This window comes from Megalops cyprinoides, chromosome 14 (genome assembly GCF_013368585.1).
Source record: "Megalops cyprinoides isolate fMegCyp1 chromosome 14, fMegCyp1.pri, whole genome shotgun sequence".
In the NCBI taxonomy this organism is placed as follows: domain Eukaryota; kingdom Metazoa; phylum Chordata; class Actinopteri; order Elopiformes; family Megalopidae; genus Megalops; species Megalops cyprinoides.
The window spans coordinates 11257863-11279162 of NC_050596.1; the positions used below are offsets into that span (position 1 = coordinate 11257863).

General features: G+C 46.7%; 1 protein-coding gene across 2 annotated transcripts in view; it reads left to right on the plus strand.

Annotated features, from left to right (window-relative positions):
• LOC118789048 (radixin) overlaps positions 1–21300 on the plus strand; it is a 40234-nt gene that overhangs the window by 3759 nt on the left and 15175 nt on the right. Inside the window, exons 2-4 of one of the 2 annotated variants that reach the window (XM_036545342.1) lie at positions 3940–4040; positions 15961–16044; positions 20637–20732. In XM_036545342.1, the coding sequence (XP_036401235.1) occupies positions 4029–4040; positions 15961–16044; positions 20637–20732 (192 nt within the window). In that variant the 5' untranslated portion in view covers positions 3940–4028. Of the gene's footprint in view, positions 1–3939; positions 4041–15960; positions 16045–20636; positions 20733–21300 lie in introns of those variants that run through there. The other variant, XM_036545343.1, reaches the window with a different exon arrangement.

Here is a 21300-nt window from a genome sequence, read left to right on the forward strand (position 1 = left end):
TGAAAATGCATGGGAATCACTTTGGGCAATGCAACACTGTTGAGTGATTGTGTGTGGAAAAAAGTTCATGCACTCAAATTCAGTACCGTCTGTGGTAAATTTGGTTAAAAATGGGGGGTTTTGTTACCTCTGTGGTTGAATGGAACTCGTAAAATTCTGTGCAAATATGTACCCTGGGGTATCAGATGAAAGGAATCCTGGGATATCCAACTAATTGTGAAGTGTATTTGTGTTTACATTTGATCAAAGGGAGTAGTAGAGGACAAGTTAAAGTCCTCTTTCTTATTTGGGACACCCTCAACCACATGACTGGACACCATTTTGAGTAGAAGTGCTTGGGGCACATCTGTGAAAACGCTGTTTGGGATGCCAAACCCAGAATGCATTTTGCCATCTCTCTGTCTCTCTCTCTCCGTTAAAATCTAAAATCACAGATCCACTCCTCCTTATTTTATTCACTTGATCAGGGCAATGGGGGCGGAGTGTCAGAGCGAATAAAATTTGAGAAATAAAATGGACAGCTATTTGTCCCAGAAAAAGTTCAGTGCAGTTCCTTTCGATCCCCGCTGCATTTGTTTTGCAGTTTGTTGCAGTGGTTGCTTTAATAAATTCCTCGTTCTCCTCGTGTATGTTAGGCTTGGCACTCTCTCACGTCCATTTCGTCTTTATTATTCCATGGCTTGTGCACTGATTTTTTTCCCTAGCAGCTCTACAAGAAATATGAAAAGGTTAGAGAAAATGCCTCTTTTAAAATTAATTAATTATTGTGCATGTTGTAATTATTGATTTTTTTTTTCTTAATTGATTGTTGGCAGTCCTATATCACTTGTGAAGTTCTGCTGCGAAGAGGAATGTGCAAAAATACCAAGCCTGGCTTGATATCCACTCTCAGCATGTAAGGCACACCACATAGTCCTAGGTATTAAGCAGAAATAGGATTTCATATGAACTTCTCCCATGAATCATGGCTGGCTTAACATGGCTATTAGAAGTGGTAAGTCTGGGGTAAGACTGGTGTTTATGTGTTAACTAGCCTTTAATGTTAATTATACAAATCAGATTTTTTAAAAAATCTCTGTTCTGAGATATTGGGCTCTTGCATTTGAGTGTTGACATCCAAACACAAATCCAAATGGCCCTTTCGTCTTGCTGTTAATCAACGTGGCAAGCTTAACTGCACCATCAGCAAAGTTTGTTTACTCCCCCTTGCAGAGACTCATAAGATCTTATTCATAAGTAGAAATGTTGCTTTATATAGGTCTGTGCCCCTGGTTTGCATCATTACAGGTGATAAATCATATAAACAGAATGATTATACTTGGTCCAGAGGCCAAGTGTACAGCTAAGGGAAGGTACTCACTCAGAGTACACATGCCAGCTGTTATTATCAGAATAAAGGATTGTGGGTATCAGCCCTGTACTTACACCTGCTCCATAGAGACTGACAGCAGCTGAGAATGTTGCAGGTGATGCATTTGGTTTGGGCTGTTTCCCCAGCTTCACTGGTATCAGTCTGGCTTTCTGGCTAAGGGTTTTGATATTTGTACCTTTGTACTTTGTACTACTTTTAAAAAGCAGCTTGAAATTACCACCGTCGTATACACTGGTGGTACAAGGTTTCCTTTTAAACCTGGATCATTTTCTTCCTTCTTCAAATATAATTTCTGATCGTATTTACAAATGAATTTACTGATTATACTTACTAATGAATTGTAATATTTGTTTGATCGTGACAGCAGGCCTCGTCTTTTGCATCTCGGCAAATTGGTTGGGTTGGGTTGGCCCCACATTCAGAGAAACGTGGGGCCAAAACACTTTCCAAACGTATTTCCCAGGGCATGAGGTTTAGGTTAAGCTTGGCCGTCTGCTGTGGAAACTCAGCCGTTGCTGCGTTCATCCAGACCTCTGATGAGTGTCTTAACAGAGAGCTCCGCTTCAGAGTCAGAATACCCACTTCCCTCCAGTTTAAATGTTTTTCCATACAGAATTAAGGGCCCTGTCTCTGTCCCTGCGTATTGGAACTCGGAACTTGATGGCAAAGAGACAGTATCAACATCTGTCTCTCAGTCGCAGTCTCCCTGTCTTTCCTCTCGTAGTTACCCCCCTTTCCCCACGCGTGTTTGGCGTTTTGTTGTTTTTTTTTGTTTGTTTTTTCAGGTGAAATGTAATAATCTTACGTGGTTAAGGTCCCTGCTCAGTTCAAAACACGTCCGTTGTTAAGAAGTCACAAGGCTCCAGACAAACCGAGCGTGGGGTGGCACCAGCTTGTGGCAGTGTTGTGGTGTTTGTGTACAACCCCGAGACACACAGACGCAAGGACTCTGCCTCTAACATTGGATAATGAACAGCTGGAGCGAGATCAAAACTGAAACTCTCTGGCTAATCACTCCTTTAAAGCACGGCCGCAACTGGCTGCCGTAAACATTCCATCGGATGTGAAAAACGGCTCCAAGCAAGCCTGAATTTATGAGAGTATTTGGGTTCTTTTCAGTTCTTGTGGTGCCCTGGTTGAACGATTGGTTTAGTGTTACTAGGCTGAAGGTAGACAGTTCCATATAGATGGTATTTCACTAACCCCAATTAGTTTGGGGTCAGAGCCATCTAGCCCTCTGAAACACCCCATGCAGAGCTGTGGACTGGCTTCACTAAAGCCTAGCACACATATCATGACTCTTAAAAGGTGGAAGCGAGTGCACTGGGACACCTGACAAACATCTCACAAGGGCTACTGCAGCGTCTGGGGAGTCAGGAATGACACACCGTGGGTTTTGAAATCGGGGAATCATTCTGTTTCACCGCCTGAGGACTCAGCGGTTGGAGTGATGTGGTATTGCCTGATGGCCACTGGTGCAGCCCTGTGTGGTCATTAAGTTCTTGCCCTAACTGCGGGACACACAAAGTCGCCAGCTGTTTCTATAAATCTGCCCAGTTATTACTTGTTAGCCTGCAGCTTATTCCACAACTCTTTCTGTGTTTTTGGGTGTAGGCCCAGACACAGTACATGAACGAAGGTGTTAAGGGCTTATTGTGCGCTGGGCACAAGGTGTAATAGGCTCTCTGTGGGACCTGCTGTTCTTGCCGGCGCCTCCCCACAGCAATTCAGATACAGACTCCTCCAGTAGCATATAATATAACATATATATATATACTGTACAATACGTTGTTGTGGGTTAATATTTGATGGTAATTGGTTGACTGAACTTAATGTTGGGATGTGTGTATGGAGTAATGCCAAACCAGTCCAAAACTCAACAAAACATTGAAGTCACATACATTGAGACTGTGTTGTGCTCAAAACTGATAATTTCATGCTTTTGAACATGGATTTTTTTTTTTCTCCTTCCTAATGTATGTTTACACCCTCCCTAGGTATCATTTATGAAGGTGGCACTGGTGAGAAGAATGCAGTGTATTTTCCTCCAGTTAGCTGCTGCCCCCCTAGGAATTATCACACTGTGTTACTGATAAATGCGTGAATAAAATAATTAAACCCTTGAGCCTAATGTCTTCATAAAGGATTGCCTTTTGAGTTTTGCTTTGGTTCAGGTCTCATTTTAGCATCATAGTGTTCAGGGTGTAGGAAGATAATAAAGGTAAGGTAGGAGAAGACCCTGGACCAATGCTCAGCGAATCTCTCTCCAGAGCAAACAGCACGCTATGCACGTGACCACACAACGTGTTTACACCTTAGCGTCGAGTGTGATGAGAGCATTAGCACCATATATCTGATTAATCAGACTGCTAGTACTACTAGTTAGTCAGCAGTACTCTCCGCTACTAAACGAAATGGCCAGTTTTGAGGTCCATGGGATTGGCAGGGGGGTTTTCTGGTTTTCTGAGGTTGCCATCTCAGCTTTGTAATTGTAAGAACCTCCTGTGCCAGTGTGTTTCTAAAACTCGTTATAGTTAAAAAATATTTTATCTCTGTTCTCCTCTCAGGCCGTGCAGCCCACAGTCGTCGTGCCGTCTGAAGACGGAGGGCGAGTTCCTTTAGTTTTCTTGGAGAAAGGGGAAGGGTGGTGAGGAAGATGCCGAAACCGGTAAGTGTTCCCAGCGCCTGAAAGTGCGCGTCTGACTGTGTGCATGCATGTGGTGATGTTTCCTGCCACTTCATAGTTGTGAATTTAACAGAGACCCGCTCTCTCTGAGTTATTAAGTAGGGATTTTTAGCTCTGTGAGTCAGACATGAAAAATGAGATAAAATAAGACCAGACCGGACCTGAAGCAGAACCTCCACCCATTTAAGGATTTAATGCTTTGGTTAAACGATTAAAAACTGAAATGAAATTTAATATACTATATTATACTGTACTGTAGTATTCTATCCCAATATGCTATACTATATCAGCCAGAGTATGGTGTACAATACTTATGGGAGTAAGATACACTATATGTTCCAGGGAAGTGTATAGTACACAGGGTTAAGTAACATTATGTTGGTGGTTTGAAGTCTATGACATTGTGCTCACAAAAGGGCACATAGTGCTGCTCTTTGAAGCATCATCAGGGCTCTTACCCTGACTCTCATTAATGTGTATGCATGTGAATAACAGTATGAATAGCCTCTGTACCACCACTTTCATGTCCACTTCATGCCAATGAAGCCCTGAATTGGCATTTATATTGTATATGTGATTTGGGGCTTGAAATGAAATTCTCTTGAAAAAAGCCATAACTGCAAGCAGTCCGATGTTATGGCGCTTCTAAAATGTATAAAAACGCTGCCATCAAATGTTTTACGGCACAAATCCGGAGTTAGGACGAGAGAGGCTTTGGAGTGAAGAATGTGAGGGGGGGGAACTGCGACAAAGATGATGAAAGTCTGAAGAAGCAAGTTATCTTTGAGTTGTTGTGTTGTCGTCTCATTTTTGACTGTTGCTTTCATTCAGTGAACCCTTGAGAAGGAACTGAGGAAGGTTCATTTTAACCTTTCGAATGTGTGTGCTGTCCTGCTCGGCCTTCAGCTAAGTAAGCACGTGTCTGTGATTTGCATCGTGCTGTTCATACTATCATACTGTCACCCTCATTCAGTGCATTTCATAATACTGGATAGGGTTCTTCACAGCTTCGGAATATATGATCAGTGTGATTTCTCGAACGTCGCCGGGGACTTACTTCCAGCTTAAATAGAACCGTGTCTGCGGCGGAAAAAAAGGGTCACTTCCTGCCGATGTGGCTTTTTTTTACGGCAGGGTTTCTGTGAACGCGTTGTCATAAAAGGGGGGCGAAACCTGTATTCGATGATCAGTAAGCATTTGGCGTGTGCTCTCTCTGCAGAAGTGGAGGGCCCTCACGGGGATGGCCGGTCACCGCTCGGTTCAGCCGAATTTGTTCAGAGAGCGGCTTCCAGCTCACCCCTTTTCAGCTGCACGGGCCTGGTGTCTAACGTGTGTTTATGTGAAGCGTTTATCCTCTGCTCTCTGCAGCCGCCTGATGTAGGGCTTGGAGAGGTGTGGGAGGGGGACTCTCAGACCGTTCTGCGGGCCTTTGAATGGTCTCAGTGACAGGCTTGCCGTAAATCTGCGCGGCCGGGAACATTGCATCTTTGTTTCCGAGTCGCACATGCGTCGCCCTTGTGCGACAGCGTTGGAGGAGATGCAGGACCACTGACTGCAAAAAGAATATGTTACATGGCACACAGGGGGGTTGGCGCTTCACGGACTGAACTGTGTGAACTTTCACCCTCTTTTTCTGCTGGAAGGAGCAGAGCGCAGACTGAAGCGGCAGCGCAGTAAGTTTCCATGCATGTGGTTCGGTTTAGCATTGCGCAATCCAGGCCGCCCGTTCTGATTTTTTTCTAATGCCGGGGCTTGTGTGGAAATTAGCCTTCGTTATGTAACGTAACTGGTAAATGCGTGGAACTCCTGCACGATTGCACCCCAGGCAGCCGAATGCATTCGTATTTATTGGAACCTGCGTGCAGCGTGCTGCTGCATCCGTGTGTCCGCCCCCCCCCCCCCCAAAACAACTTTGTTCAGTCCTCTGTTTTACCCCTATAAAATTGTTTATATTACACTTTCATTCCGAAAGCTTGTAAAGGATAATGACTGTTTGTTGGGTTGGACTGAATTAAAAAGATAAGTCACCTAAGTGAAATTTATTGTCTTCGTGCCAGTCATTTTCACCCGGAAAAGGCTGGTGGGGGTGGATTGCATTATTTAGATCGGTCGGTGCCATCTTTTTGCTGTAAACGTGAGCTCTGATCTGAACGTACTCGAAGTCCAGCTCCATGGACAGGATGTGCGTTTCTGAATAACGCTTCTTAAACATGTGACAGGGGAGAACTCACCCCCCCCCCCCCCGACCCTGCACAGGTTATTTATGCCCTAATGGACCCACAGGAAAAGGCCCTGTGGCTGTCTGCACTCATGCCTGTTATTTTTAGCAATAGAGGGGTTTGGGGGAGTATGAAAAGGTCTCTGAACATTCTGTGCGTTAGGGTGTAGGTGGTTCTGAAAAAGTTCAATTCTAATATTGCTCCAGGGTCAGCAGTAGGTGAGACTCCCTTGGCTGAAACAAGACTGCTGTCTTCAGCAGTCTGTCTTTTGCCACGTGTAGGAAAATAATGCAAAATTTGAGCTGAATTTGACACAGATCCTGAAATTCCGGTTTGGTGCTATGAATGAGCAAGCAATATGTGCCAGCAATTTGAAATAATCCTTAGACCTGAGTGAGGCCTGTAAATATTGATTTGAGACAGAATGATCCATCAGTTACTCGCTAATAAATAGCTTTGAATGGGTCAGGCTTGATTTCACCATTTCTCCTATTCTGTGCATATACTGGAACATCCCAATTTATTTTTCCATCTGAGAAAACCACTGTGGTTTATTTCTCAGCTGTAGTGGAGCTAGTTCACTATGTTTTTCGAGTTCACCATACATGGTGACCAAGATAAAAAAAAAAAAAAACACAAATAATATGGTGAAATTTTTAGGAAAAGTCAGAGTCTGAGTTCCACCATCTGCAGTCACAGCTGCGGTAGTTTGAGTGAATGGATATGAATGTATAGGAGCTGAGATGAATTCATTTAAATTCATATTGCGCACCAGATATAAATTCAAATCCTTACAGCAGTTTTTTTTCATGCAGTAGTTAAACTCAAAGTATTCAGAAAGCCAAGGAAAATAATCATAAGGTTTGTTGTATAACGTTGACATGCAATAAAGTAACTAGCTTCAAATTACAAAAAATGTCAACCCAAATACTGACTCAAAATTAGCCCTGCTGTTCAGCAGTTAAATGAAAACTAATGTTGGTTCTTTCTCCAGACGCACGCATAAGTGAAGCCGATTTTTGTACAGCAAAATTTATTTAGGAAATTAAAAATGATGGAATTACGGGAACGGGGTGGCATTTTGGACCGTTTTCTGACGAGACAGTACGTAAAAACCTAGACGTGCAGCCTAGATTTTAGATCCAGGGAAAACCCTGGCTTTGCTCCCGGTCCCAGTGAAGACTGACATGTGATTTGGTTGCATAACGCTTAATTGTTAAAGTTCATGCATATTATCTCGGTCTCTGGAGACACCACACAGGAGATTTCCATTAAGTAATGTGCGTTTGTGTGAGAGGCAAGTTAGCGTTTGGCCAGCTGTAACTGTTATTAGATTGTAAATAATATGAATAATGCACACTCCAGTGGCGGTCAGAGAATCTAAGGATGTATTTAATGCTCCTCAGAAATGTCGACTGGAAAATAGAATCCTCAAACTACTACAGCGTATGCCTTTCAGCACTACAGAAGAAGAGGTCTATTGCTCGGAACGCGGCAAACGGCATCTCTCAAGCGCACGCATATTTGTATGCGTTTGTGACTGCAGGCCATTGGGGGTGGGGATGCTTCCTCGGTCTGTCTTGTCTTCCGTGACCTCAGGTAACTCTGCAAATCCATGAGAGAAACCAGCAGCTTCCTGTGGGTCAAGCGAATTTCCTCTTTTTTGGTTGGGGTTATTCAAAAAGAAATTGCTTAGTCCAGTCAGCACTTTTTTAAAAGTACACAGTGGACTTTTTTTGGCCGTTTTGACCTCCTCATTTTTTGTCCGCCCTCAGCAGAAAGGCCTGGTGCGCGGGTCTGCACTCTGGATTTTGGGAGGCAGGGCCCGGCCCGGTCCAGAATGCGTGTAGGTGGGGAGTTCCCTCAGATGGTAATGAGCCTGGATAGACAGCTGCTCTGAGCCGAGCAGGATTACGCTGGGGGTGGGGTTTGTGTAATGCCTAGGTCTTGGGCCTTGAGTCCCTGTAAATGCCTTAGGAACAGCTGTACATTCAATTAGGGGGTGTCTGACCACAAAACTGTTTTCAAAACAGAGCCTGCTGCGCTTCGCTGGCTGCCGTCACCCCCCACAAAGAGGAGGCCCCCCCTGCCGCCCCCCTTCCACCCCCCACCCCGCGATACTCGGCAGTGTGTAGACTGGCCAGAAGGCTAAAATTAGTCCCTCTGTCGGCTCCAGCAGAGATTCACGGAATCACGCGTTTGGTGTGGCGAACCACCAAACCGTTTGGTGCCTGTTTGGTGAAAACAGTCGAATAAGAAGCAGCCTTTAGTTTGCGTCCCCGCCTCTCTGAGAGCTTGTGCTTTAGGAAAACTTTGTGGTATAATATGTCCCTTTGGTAGTGCACATTCATGCTTCGCTGTCTGAGGGGACCGTGTGACAAGCAGGAATGCATGAGCCCTTTGACAAACACACTCACTCCCCTCACGGTGAGCAAGATGCTTTGGGGTTCTCTGTCAGCGGGAGTCCTGCTGGAAAATTGCTGTGCTTGCACTTTGGGAGCCGTCACTAGCATTGATTGCTTTTTATCATCTACACGCAGCTAGTGTTCTGAATTACAAAATGTGTGTTTGGCGCAGTACTCTGGCAAAAAAATGCCTGCTGTTATATTGTTTGTAATTAGCGGTTAGCTGTTATCAGTGCTCAGCCATGCCTGTGTGTCTTGCGCTGTCCCGGCGTGAAGAATGCTTTGGCTTTGGCTTGGCGCTGTGCACTTGATTTGCCCGCTGTGTTTGGCTTTGGCTCGGGCACGCTGGCCTTGCCTGCCGGGCGCAAAGCGCTGCGTCCTCCGGTAATGAAAACACCGCGGCTCTCGCGTGTTGCGGCTCCCCGGCACCCTCCTCCCTCCCCAGCATTTTAATCCGCTCCTGTGCGGTGTATTAATCCTCTCTGTTGTGCAGCGTGGTGCCTCTGGGGAATTAAATTAAAAACAGCTTTTGACCGGGGCGGGCATGTTGTCAGCCGCCCGACCTGGCTGCTGCAGAGCGAGGACCCCATTCCCCCCCCCTCCCCTTCCCCCCTCTCTCCCCCTCAGAGGTCGTTGCACAGTAAGAGGGCTCACTTCCCTGCCTGTGTGCTCTGAGGTCGCCTTAGTTCTTCCAGTGAACCACTTCCCTGCAGATATTGACCATTGAACTGCTTGTTTACAAACTGGGGCCTCCTTGGGTTCCTGTAAATGAGTGTTTTTCTCTTTTTTTTAATTTTCAGTTACAGCCACAGGTCCCAGTGAGTCATTGTGGTGTTGGAGGTTCACTGTATGCAGTCATTTGGGATTATTCAGGCAACAGTGGGGTAGTGTGGAGGTTGCCTGTCCCCAGTGCTTCATCCAGGGGTGGCATCCTCTCTAATGCAGCTTAGCCTTTTTTTATGTGTCCCCGCCAGCTCAATACAGAGGAACCAACTCTATTTACCAGCAAGAGTGTAAAAGCAGCACCCTGAGAATGGAGTGTCCCCCTCCCCTTTCACATTCTGTGTGTGTGTGTGTGTGTGTGTGTGTGTGTGTGTGTGTGTGTGTACGCGCGCATAAGAGAGAGAATGAGAACCAGGGAGTAAGACAGTGCTTGTGATTGATAGCCACTCAGACGCTGTGTGTGTGTGTGGAAATGCCGCACTCCCACAGCCTTTATTACTGCCTGCTTATTGTTATAGCGCAAAGCCATCTCTTCCTCCCCTGGACCACGTTAGCACTGTAAACCTGCCTGCTCATCAATATTTAATCGCTGTTGTGCAATACAGCGGAGCGCCTATGCAGCTCGAAGACCGCAGCTCCTCTCCATAAAGCTTGCGGTTCTTCTTGTCCGTCAAACTCCACAGCGAGGAAAAGGGTCGTTATTCCGGCTGTGACCACACTGCTGTGCACGGCACGTTTATGCTGGAGAGAGACCGCAGCGGTCCCAGGCGAGATCCCGCTGCTGGCCTATGCATGCAGGTCTTCCGTACACCGAGTATGGTGGTCAAGGTCAAGGTAAACTTTATCGTCCCCAAAGGGAAGTGGGTTGCGCAAACATGTTACAATATATTACAAGACAGTTGAGGTTCAGATGAGCGTTGAATGGTGCTTCTGTCAGCAGCAGAATTAGCTGGGGAGAAGAAAAAGAAGAAGAAATAATTCCAGTCTGATAGCACTGGAGTAGATGAAATCCAGTGGGAATGGCAGATGCAGTTAAATCCCACGATTCATTGGAAGCACTTGTAGTTCAGATGCCACAAGGATTCGTGAGGATCGAAGATCCACCTAAATCAAAATCGTAGACGTTCTTGCAGGACCAACGGTTAAGCTCTCCAGCAGCTGACTGAAGGTCGAAGTTTCTCTGGCCAAACGATTAACATGACCTTCTTGGCATCGATCTGTCAGCCAAATAGAGACAGAAGAGCGCGTTTACAATACATGTATCCAGCGTTAAAGTGACAGCGATGTGCGCTGTGTGTACACCCTGACACAGAGCACAGTAATGTCATTTTGGCTTGTGAGAAATCTGTGAGTGTGGTTGACGGATGAGTTTGATGCTTTTGTCTGTCCCTGCTTTTCTCTGAGAATCTCATTCTTTGTCTCTCTGTCATTGTCACTCTTTCTCCCCACCTCTCTTTCCCTCCCTCCTTCCTCCTCTCTCAGCTGTATCTGTTGTGTGGCCGTAAGGGAGTTTGCGACCCTCCCCCGAAACCCGTGCCGTGCTGTGGATACTGTGTCTCTTCGCAGTCTGGCCTCTGTGCTGGTGTGAGAGGCGTAGCCCGAATTTTGCACTGCTGGCAAATATTTCTCAGGGATCATTTAGAGCAGGGTCATTACGGGCCATTGCACCAAGAAGCTGAGGGAGCAGGACGGGCTTTCGGGGTGTGTGTGTGTGTGTGTGTGTGTGTGTGTGTGTGTGTGCTGTGAATGTGCGGTGGAGCTGTTGTAGCGTGCAGTCCATCTACTGTGACTGCTGTACAATGTATTTAGTCTACTGTGACTACAGCAGCATGTAGTCTGTCTGCTGTGACTACTGCAGGAGGTAGTCTATCCACTGTGACTCCTGCAGCAGGTAGTCTATCCACTGTGACTCCTGCAGTGGTTGACTGCTGTAGCTTGTATTCTGTCAGCCGCGAGTACAGCAGTGCTGATCCACTGGGACTCGTTCAGTGTTAATATACACAGTGGATCCTGCACCAGTCGTATCAGTTGTAACTACCGCAAGGCCATGCTGCATCTGGCAGATATCCCGCATGCACACCCCTCCCATCCCCCACACCATGCTTCGGTCCGGTATGTACACGCTGGGGGCCCCGAGCGCACCGGTCCCCTGACCCGCCCACGGACCGTTCGCTCTGTGCTCTTTCCGCACCGTGCGGCTCTCTCTCCGTCCACTCGCGCCGTGTTTATTTTGCCTGTGAACGACCCGCGAGCGCCGTGTAAATACGCGGGAGTGTTGACAGAAATGGTGAAAGCAGCGCTGCGTGTTTTGATAGAAACCCCGGGCCGCGCCGGTGCCCCTCCATTCGGAGCCGGGAGCGCCCTCCTCCAGCCCCGCGTCACCGTCGTCCGTCCGTCTGTCCCCCATCCCTCCCCAACCCCCCCCCCCCCCCCCCCCCCCGGCCAAGAGAACCCGCCCCGGTGCTGCGAACACTCCGTTATTGAGCGCAAATTTGCTATGTGGAAGGGGAACAAACACACATTCATTCTCCCACAGAGCCTTGACACGCCGGTCGCAGGACAGAGGGCTGGCGTTAAAACGGCCTTTTGTCTTCCCCAGAGTCAAAATGCAGGCAAAATATTCTTTGTCCTCACTAAGATGCAGTGGGGTTTGGTGGCTGGCAGTTCGGCACCACCTGAACAGTGAAGTAAACTTGTGAAATGGCGGTGTGGGCAGACAGAGGAGATTAAACCTGTCACATCAAAGTCACATAGATACTAGGGATGCAACGGTACAGTGGCCCCACGGTTTGGTATGTGTCATGGTTTTTGGGTCACGGTAACGGTATGGCTTCGGTATCTTTATATTAAAGAAAAAATGAACATCACCCTTTAAGCAATGAACTCTTTATTTTGCATACAGACAAATAAAACTTTCCATTCAGAAAAATGGCAGCATGACTGACTAGGCCTGGTTTCTGTCTCTACTGTATAAAATCAAGGGGAGAAAAACATTAAAATAAGTGCTTCTTAACTTTGACAACCTGTAGGTGCTTTGCCTTCTCCATTTTAAATAAACAGGGTACATACTTGTATCAAGTTGGTACCCTATGTGAGATATCTATTCCTTTGTTTTTTTTTCTGGGATGTGTGCAAAACATCCAATGTGGGGCCCAAACCCATCAGCTTCACGGATGGCATTCACTATGTTTTGTGCGTTAACCGTAGTGACTGGGATTGTGATATCTGGTCTCTCTAGCTTCCACTCACTCGCAGCGTTCATTAACTTTAGGGCTAAGTGTGTGCTTGTATGACTCTCATACAGGGGACGAGTTTGCAACACATAGCTCTTCATCTCCCAGTCCAATACAGTCACAATGAGGTAGCTTTCAGTTGTTCTGGAGGTCCAACTATCAGTGGAGAGAGCTACATAGGGTGTCTGTGTCAGTTCGTTTTCAATTTCTCTCCATGATGTTTCTTAGAGGTGGGGAATTATGTTGCTGCTGAAATGTGTGCGAGAGAGGACACCGTAACAGCGTTCAATTTTTTTCATCCGGTGACGAAATCCCGAGTCAGTGACCACCGAATAGGGCTGCAGATCTTTGGCTATGAAGACTCCCACTGCTTTCGTTATTTCTTTTACGTTTTTCTGAATTTGTCGCAAATTGTTGTTGGACGGCAGCAGCGAGAGATTGTTGTGTTTTCGCTAACAAGTGGACTGTCCTTGCTCCAGCTCCACCTGCAAGGGGTACGTCCGGGTGATGGCGACGTACATGAGACATCACGTTAGAAGTGTTTCCACTCGAGTAGCCGACAGCGGCAAAGCAACGCTGGCAGACTTTACTTTGTTTACGGTCTTCTTACCCTCGTCGTTGAATCGAACGCTGGATCCAGAATGTTCCCACACAATGTATTTGAAAGACGGCGGTGCCTCTTCAGATTTGCTTCTCTCTGTCTCGCTAGCGCTCGCTATTGTCACGTTGGAGCTGAGAGAATATTTGTTTTAGTTTGCCCTCTCTTCTCCAGCTCTTATTTGCATACAGAGCACTGATAGGCTCCAGGGAAATTCTGACAGGCTCCAGAGATGTTCTGTGGATCTGAGTGTACAACGTGCGTGTTGTCTGCAGTGCAATAAACAAGTTTTTGGAAATTATAGGAAAATGACAGGCATATCGTAATACCGCGCTTTACCTGTGCGTATTGAACCGCAGGGGGCGTACAGAATGGTTCGACAACATACCGTGTCCCGTTGCATCCCTAATAGATACTGATAAATTCTGGCTGCTGTGAGAAACAGCCACACCTAACCAAAGCAGTAAGCCTCAAATAAAACGTGTGGCAGTGGTGTTTAAATGTCAGGGGTTACCTTTGTCATACATGGCTGCCCAAACTCTGTGTGAATGTGTGTGTGTGAGTGTGAGAGATAGAGCATATGCAGGGGGAATGATTATGTAACCGTGCTGCAGGTTTTATAGGCGATTAATAAAAGAGGACGGGGAGAGTATATGTGCTCTGTCATGTTTCATGGGTGAATAGCGAGGGAGACTAAAAGAGCAGATCTTATGTAAGCCAGGGAGAGAGGAAATGTTAGGCTCTGCTGGGGGAGAGAGTTACTGGTGTTCTCTGGCAGTGGGAGTGAGGTACTGTCCCTTAGTTCCAGTGTGGGAGAAAGTTACTGTAAGTCTCTGCTGGGGGAGGGAGGTACTACTACTCTGGGCCAGTGGGAGTGAGGTACTCTCACTCGGTTCCCTGCGGGGGGAGGCAGTGTCACTTGGTTCCACTGGGGGGAGAGAGGTATTGTTAATTGGTTCCAGTGTGGGGGAGAGTTGCTGTTACTCGGTTCCAGTCTGGGAGAGAGTTACTGATACTCTGTGCCACGGGGAGAGAGAGGTACTGATACTTGGTTCCATTGCAGGACAAGAACTTTTACCCTTCCAGAATCCTGATAACTTTTCACCCTGTGTGCCCTGTGTTCAGTTTATGGCAGGAACATGGGTTTTATTTTAGACACGGAGAGAGAGGCAGAGTCGAGGCGGGGAATTGTGTACGGCAGTGTTTTAGTGAGGGGAAAGTGGGGGCGGAGAGGGAGGTGTAGAACACATGAGAATGTTAGAGTGATGGTGGGAGTGGGGGATACACGCGGAGGTGTCTGTGAGGAAGAGTGGGAGGGAGGTTTGTACGGCAGTGACAGAGAGCATTAGCAAGGGGGTACATTACGAGAGCACATAAGGTAGGGTGGAGAGAGACCGTGTGACTGGCTGTGCCCCTTCGTACTCGCTGTGAAGTCAGTCGTGTGCCAGCGAGGCTCAGACAGCCCATAATGAGCACCTCAGTTCCCTGTCACCACAGGGCTATATTTAGGAAGTGGAGCGCTTGCCCTTTGAGAATCAGCCGAGTGCTCTCTGTGGGTGCAGTTCACATGCACACAGGCATGGTATCACACACCGTCCCTCCCGCTCTGTAAAATGGCAACACTTGTATTCTGCATGGAACTACGTTTTAATTATTCTTTAATTAGTCTTAAGAAATATGTATTCCCACTTTCAGATACTGTGAGATGAGGGATAGCAAAGAAAGCGATACAGCCGGAGAAATGCAGCAGAGTTAGCGGGGGGGAGTTTAAGTTTAAGCTGTGGTCTGCTGAAGTGGTGAAAAACCTAGCAATTAGATGGCTGTAGGTTTGATTCTCTGGTGAGGTACTCCTATTGCAGTCTTAAGTAAGGTAATTAACCTTCATTGCTACAAGAAATATCCAGCGGTGGAAATGTAATCGTTGCAAGTCTCCTTCATATATTCACAAATGCTTTGGGGGAAGACACCCTTCTGTCACATTACATTGAGAGAGGGAGGGAAGAGGCTGAGGGAGAGGAAAAGAGAGAGATGGAAACACATTGGAGCATATCTCCCTTCAGCCTGTTTAAGCCTGATAATCTGACTGTACTCCCTCTCACTCAGAGATGTGAGCAGCGCGCTGGAAAGGTTTGTCACTGTACACTGCGCTCCTCTGTCTTATTATTCAATGGAAAGATGGCGAGAAGGGTAGAGGCATTTTCTGCCAAGCCAGTGTTGGACAAGCCTGTAAGCTGTAAATATCTGTGACAGTTCTGTGTGTGTTAAGTCGCTTAGGCAGTTCTGTGTGTTGCAAAGTATTCAACTCCGGGTGTTTGGGGAGTTTCCTGGGCTGATTGCAGAGACACAGCAATGGCAACTCTCTCGCTTGTCTTTGCCATGGTCCCACCCATTATGGATTTGCTTGGCCCCGACAAATGTACATTTCTTCACTTTACCCATTATGTCTTTAAAGTGTTGTGAAGTGAGTGGTCATGGTGTTAATATAGAACTCCAAGGTCCAGACCTGATGGACATGTGGTCTAATCCCAAATAGAACGTTGAGCGTATGTTCCCCTGAGCAATGTACCTCAGTTGTCCCACCAGGAAATGTATTCCAGAATATATAATATATATAATTCCAGAATACGTTACAGTTGAGGTGAAAACATTTTAAGTGCAGCAAGGTGCCCTGGTTAAGGGGAACCACTGAGCAGAGGTGTAAAAATGTCTTTCTTTGACTTGCAGATCAATGTCCGGGTCACCACCATGGATGCAGAGCTGGAGTTCGCCATCCAGCCCAACACCACTGGGAAACAGCTCTTTGACCAGGTCAGTGTGGGTTTCTTCCATATTCAACCAAACATTGACCAGGTCAGTGTGGGTTTATAACATGCGCAGCTGAATATGGGCCAAGACTGTGGGTGTGTGCTGCTTAATATAAGGGGGAGAGTGAGTATGTACAGATGCAGCCAAACACTAATCAGGTAGGCGTTGGTCTTTAGCATATGCAGGCTAATATTGACCACAGCCATGTAGGTTTGTACCACACGAAGCTAAATATTGAACAGGCCTATATTGGTATATGCTGCATATGAGAGAGAGACCACGTGTATGTGAAATAGAGAGGTGTTGAGAGAGTTTGCGCGTGTGTGTGTGTGTGTGTGTGTGTGTGTGTGTGTGTGCTCGCACGCATGTGTGTGTGTTCAGTGGCCCTCACCTCCCTGCTCAGCTGTGCGGCTGTGCTCTCGGTGTGTTTGTGAAGAGTGTGTTTCAAGTCAAGCGTTAACAGCACTTTCCCAGAGGGGCAGCAGGGCTATCACTTCCATGTTTCTCCGGCTGTTTTTTCCCAAGCTGTGTCTACGTTAGCTGATGAATAAGGCCAGTGGTGAGGTCTCGGGCTTGTTCTGGTTCAGGTCACTTGCTGCTGGGCAGACAGGTGTGCATACAAGTGAGAGGAGAACCCAACTGATTCTCCCCAAGAGATGTCCAGCAGTTGGGCCAGGTGTCACTGCAGTGCATCAGAGAGAGGGCATCTATCTCACAAGGCAGAAGATGTCAGCTCTCTGCTTTTTCATTCTTATTAAAGAAATAGTCTGCCTTGTCATGTACACATGGTCTCTTAGTGCAGTGGTCTCTCCCCACAGACTGGGGAACTGAGGCCTGGTGGGACCATGTTCTGTATCCTTTTGATGGGACCTCAGTTGTGTTGGTAGGTTTAAGACTATAGGTATTGTTGGAGTGACCCTATCCAAATGAAGCTTACTGAATAATATGAAGGAATAAATAAACTGACAGGGGAAATAGAAGGCCAGTGGTGGAAGTCTCTCAAAGAGGGTCACTTTGCATTGTCACTGAGTATGGAAGCACTGAAACGTGGATAATTTTTCCTGTTCGGGTAGCCTTTCTTGGTAATTGACAGGGTGGTGTTGGGGTGGAGCAGCTGCTCATTTGAGAGGAGGAACTGTGGTGAGAGATGTTTGGGAGGTGGTGTTGGGGCGGTGTGGGGTTGAAGTAGATGTGAAAGCTGGTGTTTGGGCAGAGGAGATGCTTTGAGAACTGGCATTGGGGTGGAAGAGATTTTGAAGAAAGTTTGTGGAGCTGGAGTTGGGGCAGAAGAGGTGGGTTTGCTTTCCGCACCAGGCTACCGGAGTTCACTCGGAGCGTGTGGGGACACGCTCCTCAGCTCCGCCGTCACGCTGCGCTCACAAATCTTCCAGTCAGAGGGCAGCTCGATTCAGGCCCCATCCACTGTACTTTCATTACGCAAACGGGCGCTTTGACTCAGACGGCCCATTGTTGCAGACCGCACGTCGCCGTTTATGTTGAAGCAACGTCTGCTGGATGAGGCATTCAGGGACGTCCTGACAAGCCCTTTTTTGTGTTTTCGTTTCGCTTGCGCGGCCGTCAGCGCTTCCCCCGTTGAGAAACGGCGTCCTTACTCACTGCGTCTCCCGAGAGGACGTGTGTAGGAGTTGCCCTGACAACGAGCCGATGCCTGCCGATCGGAGACCAGTGTTCAGACTGGTTGATGAATGAGAGAAGGTGTTTGCTAAGGTGCGCTTCTGACTCTGTGTGTGTCTGTTTGTCTGTCTGGCTTTCTGTGTTGGTTGGCATAGCCGTTTGAAACGGTGTTCATGGAGGGACAGTTTAATGAAAGATGAAAAAAGGGTTAGATCATGGCTGTCATGGGCTCCCTGCAGCCATGGTGAGGACAGGGCCACAGTCACCTCTGCGACAGGAAGTGTATGCACTTTTCCCTGTGTTGTACAGTCCCGATGCAAACATGTACACATGCTGCAATATTGATGCCCTCTTCTGAAATATTCATATGATGATCTGCGCGGTTTGCGCAGTTATTCAGGACGTGGGCTCTCTGAGGAGGGGGCACCATTTCCAGGGGGGCTGGTGGAACTCTGGCCTAAGAGAAACGCATGGATGTCGTACAGTCCTCTGCTCTCTCTGTCACCCTCCCGGAAACGCCAGGGATGTTTCTCACGCAATGCCTTTCGTCTTTCACAAGAGCTTGCAAGGCCTTCCATTTGATTTATTTTGCTGCAGACTTGTGTGAGCATGATACAACACAATTCAAATTTCTGCATCATCGTCCAAATTCTCTGGAGTACGTGGCAACCCTCCCATATTCACATTGAAGTTTACTGTCCTGTGGAAAATGTAGCGATTTGGCTCACAACATGGAGCAGTGCATACTGTGGTCTGTTGGGGTCCATATTATTTAATATTATTCTCCAAATTATTTCTTAGAACTGGTGGCTCAGGCCAGCTTCCAGCTCTGGACGGACTGCACCAGTGAAGTGGTCATATTGAAAAAGACTTGGTGTAATTTTTGTTGGAGGAAACCAGAGTGGAAAGTTTTGGTTTTGGTTGAATCCTAGATTTTTTTTTATATTTTTTTTGAAAAAAAAAATTCTTTGAATCTCTGGTTTGTTGTGTGCGGCTGTAAAGCCGTCACAGTGAGGTTGCTGTGGACTGTGAGCACTGCAGCAAGCAGGGCATCTCCAAGATTAAACTCTTAATCACGTCCAGTGGCAGATTCTTAGTGGTACGGGCTCACATCACTGAACTTCAACGAGCACAATTAACACCTTGTGGGAGCAGCCTTGTTTCTGGGATCCTGAATAAAATATCGTGTTTGGGCCGAACTGTGTCTGAATTATGGATGTGCATTTTGTTTCATGTTATATTCAAATGTCCCATTGCTACCGAGAGTATGTGAATAATGTTTCCCTGCTTCCCCACCAAACACTCTGTGAAGCTCAAGTTATTTCTGTGGCTCTGTATTCACTTACACTTTTAGGTGAGACCATTAATCATATTAGTCTCTCTTTTTCTCTTAATCAGTTAAATTCCTATTTGCATAATGTACATGCTGTGTATACTGCCACAGCATCAAATGAATAAACGCAATGATTTTAATGAGAATAACATTAATAATATATGACTTATTTAGCCTTGCTTCAGTGGTCACCGATTGTCTTGTGTTGGGAGTAAAAAATCAGCAATTTCCTGTACACATTAAGGAAATGCAATGAAGACTAGAAAAAGAGCAAAATGTCTTCAAGTAGGAGCATGGTATGAGTTTGAGTCCAGGCTGTTCAACATTTACATGGACGAATTGGCTGCAATGTTGGAACATTCAGTAGCCCCAGTCTCATTTTATATTGCATAATGCATTAATGGATTACATTATTGTCAATTAGCAGATGCTCTTATCCAGAGTGAATTACGTAGGTTACAGTTTTTATGTGTTATCCATTTACACAGCTGGATATTTACTGAGGCAATTGTGGGTTAAGTACCTTGTCCAAGGGAACAGCAGCAGTGTCCCAGTGGGGAACTGAACCAGCAGCCTTTCGGGTACGGGCCCTGCTCCTCACCACTGTCCTACACTGCCGCCCCTACATTAAGCTGAAGGAAAATTTTTACTTTATGCAGATGATCTTGTTCTGCTGTTGCCCACTAACTCGGGGTAGAGTTAGAAATAAGCTTTGCTGGAGCAACGCTGCCAAACCTGGGTCCTGGCAGTAAAAAAAAAAAAAAAAAATTCAAATAATGACTTTCCAAAAAAGACAGCTTAACTCTATGCACAACAAATTGGGAAGGCAGTAGGCTTATGCCGGGTCCAAAATTTTACCACCAAAATGCAAAGGCCAAAAATGTTGCAGTTCTCTGTACTACCAGTTGTGGAAATAAGTATTACTTTTACCAAAATAGAGGCACAAATGAATCACACAAACCAGCTGGTATCTGTTGTAATAAAACACTTCAAAAAATAGCCTTAATACAAATATATTACATTTATCATGCCAGCTGCATTTATTTAAGAAAATAACTTGGCCCCATTTTTGTTTTTAGGGAGCAGAATAATTACTGTGTGAGTAACTTTTTATACACTGAAAGCATTTTTTAGAAAACACCACAAGCTACATGTAGAGTTGAATATCAGCTCAACAGCGAGCTGTAATGTGGTTGTAAATGAACAGCTTCAGTAAGCTCCGGAAGCTCACAGGGCATTTTATACCTTGAAAAAACGATTGCAAATGATTCATTTTTGCTCATTAGTGCTCATGAAGCAATGTTCTAAAACTCCTGCATAAAATAGCAGATAATCACCGCTGTTCATTTTCCTCCCTGAAAGTGTAAGGGGGTGCAAATCTTTCTGTCACTATTTCCACAGAAAGAACCGGAGCCTTCTACAGTGCTTGGTGGGGGAGGGAGGAGTGAGTTTTAATTAATCGAAGAGCAAATTAATCCACATGCACATGCCTTGTCGGTGTGAAAATCGCTAAAATAATGATACCTAATGTCTAATTCCTGCTGGGTTTTCTGTTACCGCAGTCCACAGACTGTGTCTCCTGTCACAGTGAATTAATGTAGTGCTGTGATTTTTCTGTCACTCACAGGTAGTGAAGACGGTGGGTCTGCGTGAGGTGTGGTTCTTCGGCCTGCAGTATGTAGACAGCAAAGGCTACAGCACATGGCTCAAGCTCAACAAGAAGGTGAGTTCCCACACTGGTATTGTGCAAACAGCAGGAGGGTCACACCTGTGTTCCTTTTTATGGGCCTCGTGTTAGAAAAGGGAGTTCAAACCTTGTGCTCGTCCCATTGTCCGAGTGTCTTTTCATCACTGAAGAGATGTCGGTGAGGCTCGTAAGGCCTCCTCTGCTGAAGGGCGGCCAGGGGTCAGACCAGTCGCGGTCACCTCTCGGAGCTGCGTTCTGTCGGGTGCTTCCTCAGAACGCACAGGAAGAGAACAGCATCCAGTGATCTTTTCCCCCCGTTCCCATTGGCTGCAGCAGCCAACCCTCCCGTTCCTCCCCCCTACCCCACCCCCCCCCCCCCCTTCCTCCCCGGTTGGCACGCAGTGGCCGGGCTGTTTGTGTGCTCGCGGAGGGGGATCTGGAAATCTCCCAGCAGGCCGAGCGGCGGCGCGGGTCTGTCAGGATGATCTATGGCAGGATTTCTTTAACAAGAAGTTCCTGTGGAAAGTTCCTGTGCGCAGCGCGGCACTCCGCCGGGCCCGGGGCCAGACTCCTGGGGATGGGAGCGCGGGGCGGCGGTGGTGCC